General features: G+C 42.6%; 1 protein-coding gene across 1 annotated transcript; it reads left to right on the forward strand.

Annotated features, from left to right (window-relative positions):
• Nucleotides 1-634: 634 nt before the first annotated feature.
• LOC125739231 (mitochondrial import receptor subunit TOM20 homolog) lies at nt 635-3,662 on the forward strand. The gene is made up of 5 exons (XM_049009112.1): nt 635-871; nt 1,676-1,722; nt 1,944-2,025; nt 2,451-2,593; nt 2,946-3,662. Exons 1-5 carry the CDS (start codon nt 748-750, stop codon nt 2,988-2,990), a joined length of 441 nt encoding a protein of 146 aa, XP_048865069.1. The 5' UTR covers nt 635-747; the 3' UTR covers nt 2,991-3,662.
• The last annotated feature ends 1,441 nt before the right edge of the window (nt 3,663-5,103 follow it).

Below are 5,103 nucleotides of genomic sequence, written 5' to 3' on the forward strand. Positions count from 1 at the left end.
TGTGGTCTAAAGTTTAGTTTTACATAAGTTCCTATTTTTTATTAAATTAAATTAGATTAAATGATTACGCTTTACTGATCCCTGTGGAGAAATTCTCTCTTCGCCTATCCGATCTTGGTCTCTAGGTGAGAACAGTACAGTAGGGGGAGAACCCACAGTAACTCCCAGGGAACACCCCCAACTTTTTTGACAGACACCTAAAATAAACTACAGCCAAACAGAACATAACTCTTTTTCGCTTTGCAATATTTATTGCAGAATTTTCAGTTGTTGCAATGTGATTTTTTTTTATCCCAATACTGTTCACAGCTATTGCTATTTAATGCACACGAAAGACCCGGGAAATTAGCGATACGGTTTATGTTTCGGAAAGGCCAGCAAACGGAGCAACAGGCTGCGGCTAAACGAGGTTTACATGTTTATGGGAGCGAGGTTAACTGCCCGCTGTATCCATATGATTTTTTTTTTAGACAATGTGTTCCATATATGTCACACAATAAGGACAAATACTTATATATAACATATTTAAATTTGCGAGCATTCGTAGAGTTTAAGGTGAATGTGACAAAACCATTTCTCGTTATTTTCATCGTTTTCCGTCAGGCGATCAGCGAGGGCAGCACAACTGGCATGTTCTTGGGTCCTTTTAATGCCATGATAGGAAGCCGTTGTACTTCCACTAAGCGTTGGGACCGGCTTGATGTATAATCTCTGCATGTAGCAGCGGTGGTTCGCTGGTAGGAGGCGATGATAGGCAGTAGGACAGGCGCCCTCGTCGCCGGGGTATGCGGCGCTTTGTTCATTGGCTACTGCATCTACTTCGACAGGAAGCGACGGAGCGATCCTAACTTCAAGAGGAAGCTGCGGGAACGTGAGAGCTGGCGCGCATCGTGGGGGGCGGTTTGGGTCGTATGTGTATATTCAAAATAAAGATGTGCGATGTCTGCCCCCTCTGTATGTTTTGGTGTATGAATGATGGTGGATTCTGGGGAATTTCTCATGTAAATTCTTGATAGAGGGTCGCTTATATCATTACAACTTTTAGCGTTGGCAAAAGTCAGGATTCAGCGATCGTTCTGTTGCATACAGGTCCAGTTAGGAATTCTTTCATTAAAGTAACGGGATCGTTAGCATTGAGAAGCTAAAGTAGGCCGGTGTGGTTAATATACGCGACGGTTTTACTTTAATGCGACGGTATCTGATTGTAAGGATTTTCATTTTTACTAGTTGTTTTAGTTCTCAAAGATTAGAAGACAGGCCAATGTTGAGGGTACGTGGACGCACCAGTTTCGTACAGAAAAGTAATGTACCTAAACTTGTAACTGGTACTTCATTTATAACGAACGTATATTACAGAAAACCTGCCCCGTGATATGTTGCATATTTCAAGAACTTGGGGTAAAGACATGCGCTAGCCTTTGGCAGGGGTATCAAACTCTGCCCTGCACACTTAACACACCTGATTCAACTCCTTGTGCTAATTACCACACAGCTCTTGAGCCAAATCATTTTGGTGGAAGAGGGAAAGAACTAAGCTACACAAGGCTCTGGCCCCCCCAGGACTGGAGTGTGACGCCCCTGCTTAAGGGGGTCTGATAAATCAGTGGACTCGACCCCTATGAATCTGTTTAGAACTGTTAGAATTATTATTTTTTTTTAAATTTTCATTTCTTAGGACGGCAAAAGCAGAAGACTGCAAAGGAAAAATCAGATGTGTCATCGGTAAGCTTTTTTTTGGCTTCGTTGTAAATTTGAAATGCTTAAATCCAAACCAATGAAGTGGCGTCAGCTTTCGTCTGTGAAGTTAGATCTGCCTTGTATGTTTTTCAAAATCTAGAATCCAGAATATGCAAACGTGTACTTTATTGACAACTGAAAAGAACTGTTTGTTATGTTGTATGTATTGGGGATAATGTATATCTGCTCTTCTGGGGATTCCTCAGGTGCTGGACTTGAAGGATCCTGAGAAGATCCAGAAGTTCTTCTTGGATGAAATCCAACTAGGAGAGGAATGTTTGGCTCATGGTACTACAGTGAAACCATATTATTTGCAGCATGAACTGTGGTTGACAGAATAATGTGCCCTTGTTTCCACACCTCCAATTAAAATAATTGTTTCTTAGGAAAAGTACCTCGCTACACATTTTTGGTTTTCGAACAAGGGAGCAAAAATGATATTTAGAATAATAGTTTGTCGGGTTTTTGTCTCATTGCTAGTCTAGAACATTCTCCAGTTAAGGTCTTGGATGTGGGTTCCTTGTTTTTAAAAACCATAAATTGTCTGAAGTCCGGTTTATTTGCATGTACACGCAGGTAAGGGTCGTCATTGCTTTACTGTAAATATTAATTGGAAAGGTGTGGCTTGCAGTCTGGGAACATAAATTTTGTCGAGGTGTCCATCCTGTTTATTTTTGAGCCATATGCTGCCTGTTTTCTCCTGCCCACCACAGGGGACTATGAAACTGGTGTGGACCACCTAACCAATGCCATCGCTGTGTGTGGACAGCCCCAGCAGCTCCTTCAGGTCCTGCAGCAGACCCTGCCCACTCCTGTGTTTCAGATGCTCCTCACAAAGCTGCCCACCATCAGTCAGGTGAGGCTTAGTGTAGGTCTTCAGCAACCTCTTGTAGCAAAGTCGGTACCATTGACCCTTCCACTCTCCAGTTTTTCACACTTCCTGGACAAGCAAAAAATTATACCTACTGTTTTGCTGTTGCATGTTGTCATGTAATTTACATATTCCAAAATGATATATTTTAAATTTCAAACGTAATTTTAATAAGTACTTCATATTGACCTTTTTTGACATTTTCCTACCATGTGCTTGAAATGTTGGTTAGGCTCACGTGTGCCCTCTACTGGGCTGGTGGTTTTATTGCATCTTAGTCACCTTTGATCAGTGGCAGTTTGAATTCGCCATCATCCTGTGTTTTCTCCTTCTCCAGAAAATCATCAATATGCAGAGCCTGGCTGAGGATGATGTCGAGTAAGCCAGTCCCCCCCCCCAAATAAATGTGCGGCCATATTGGTTCCTTTTGTTGCCAGTCCTCGAATGTTTGCATTTAAAACCTCTTGGATTTACTAATGTGTTAACAAAAATTATTCCTGCCATTTGTTTTCTTTTGTTCTGTATTTGTACATCATCCATAACTAAGTTACCTGCATATGAAACGGAAGAACCGCGAAATATTACAAACAGGCATGTTTCTCACACTATGGATTTCAACCCACGAAACATGGGCATTAAGCTAGAAGGTGCAAGTGACTGTTCGCCCTGTTTTATGTTCTCCTTGCAGTCTGTAATATACTAAATACGCGGCCCATGACAGTCATTAGAGGTCGCTGTAGAGCCGCAGCAAGACTGTTTAGAAGTTCCATTGATTTTTATGGGTAAATTACAGCAAATGCCTGTGACAGCCGGATGTGTCTTGGAATTCCTTTGTTCCCTGTGCACCGTGGGTTTGAATGGGATGGTAATACATGCCAGCTCTACTGTAACTCATCTTGATGGCTCAACCTCTGAAGAGCGGGTTTGACTGGGGAGGTGGGGCGGGCTCACCTTGTCAGTGTCTTTTTAAACCATTAACTCCAGTCCTCCTGAAGTGTTCTGTTTATGAAGCCGTTATAATAAAATGTTGGATGAAACAACTTAACAACAGTCATTTCCCGCCCCCTCTGAGTTCCTTCACTCTAAGGTCTCTGGTCTGATTGGTGCAGCCTCAAGCGTGACAGTGACATCAATTAAATCGACTGTATTCAACACTGTTTCCCAGTCTGGTCCTTGTGGACTGTCTGACTGGGAGCTTGGAGGGAGCAAAGACATGGACTGGCTGGTCCACGGACACCGGATTGAAAACACTAGTATACAATATTTTACCATGTAGATTGCAGTTTGTGTAGTTAATTGTACAATATACCATAAATGGTGTCTATTTGCATATTTTTTTTATTGGGGTCAAGTGCCAGCCCTTGGATTAAAAGGATAAAACTGTTACTAATTTTTAAACCCTTCATTATTTTCAGCAATGTTCCATTTGTTTTAGGGGTTGTTCTGTTGCATTTTCATCTGCGACTGAACACATGCAGCATGTAAAATAACCAGGGGTGGCTCTAGGATTAGAGGATGTCCAGGACTTAGCACCAAATTGTCATGTACAGTGACTCGGGTTTACAGAGGATGGTGTGTCAAACATATTCAATGTTTCCCAAAAACAACCTGCACTAATTAGGTCAGCGAATAGTTTATTAAAGTGAACAGGAGAGCCACAAGTGCAGCTCAATACAACATTATTGCACAGGATATCTTCTCTGAACTCGTCTGAGCGATTCTGGAGGTAATAATTGCACCTACCCAGTACTAGCTATATGTACCGAATAAAGTGACACGTGATTAAGAATATTACTGTGATTGGACAAGCCGGCCTAACCAAAGGATGGCGGCCCTTAGATAGCGCTGCCACCAGGTGGCAGTAGCACTCCGTGGAAAATCGCGCGACAGCAATGCCAGTTACACCGAACTTCCTAAAGTGCACAGCTGTTTTTAACGGTCAAACCTTATATTTATCACGCTGTTTTCTCACACAGTTATCTATGAAGTCGGTATCTAAGCAGGAGGAAATGACAATAAAATGACTTTACTTAAAAAAGCGGAAAAAGACATTTCATGTGGACGCTAGGTGAAATATTTTCCTGTAACCGACTGTTCAGACGTTGACAGCAGGGACACGAAATCCCGCCAGCACCTGGAAACGCTTTAACCGCCGGTGACTCACTGTACTGTAAATTTAAACCACTTCTTCAGCCCCCTCTTTTCTGGCAGACAAGGTGAGTCTCGCAAACGTTACCAATTAGGGAAAGTGCTGTCTGTGGGCCCAGTCCTGTCCCGGCCGGCAGCCGAGTGTGGCTGGACCGCCGGCTTGGCTGTGAGGGGAGATATTTCTCAGGAAATAATTAAAACATACTGTCGTCCCCACAATAACTCTCTGTTCAGTATTTGAAATGTGTTTTACATTTTACTGGATCGGGACCGTCAGCAGGTCCGATGTCTGGTGCAGTCGCCTTTGACCTTGTATAGTAACGTGTTCCCTATAAGAGGCTAAAAAT

Source organism: Brienomyrus brachyistius, chromosome 3, assembly GCF_023856365.1.
Source record: "Brienomyrus brachyistius isolate T26 chromosome 3, BBRACH_0.4, whole genome shotgun sequence".
NCBI classification, from domain to species: domain Eukaryota; kingdom Metazoa; phylum Chordata; class Actinopteri; order Osteoglossiformes; family Mormyridae; genus Brienomyrus; species Brienomyrus brachyistius.

Excerpts from the sequence above, each read along its gene's own strand:
- LOC125739231 (XM_049009112.1), top strand. The coding sequence starts at position 748 with ATGATAGGCAGTAGGACAGGCGCCCTCGTCGCCGGGGTATGCGGCGCT. Across the intron at positions 872-1,675 it reads CAAGAGGAAGCTGCGGGAAC|GACGGCAAAAGCAGAAGACT; the intron begins GTGAGAGCTGGC and ends TTCATTTCTTAG. Across the intron at positions 1,723-1,943 it reads AAAAATCAGATGTGTCATCG|GTGCTGGACTTGAAGGATCC; the intron begins GTAAGCTTTTTT and ends GGGATTCCTCAG.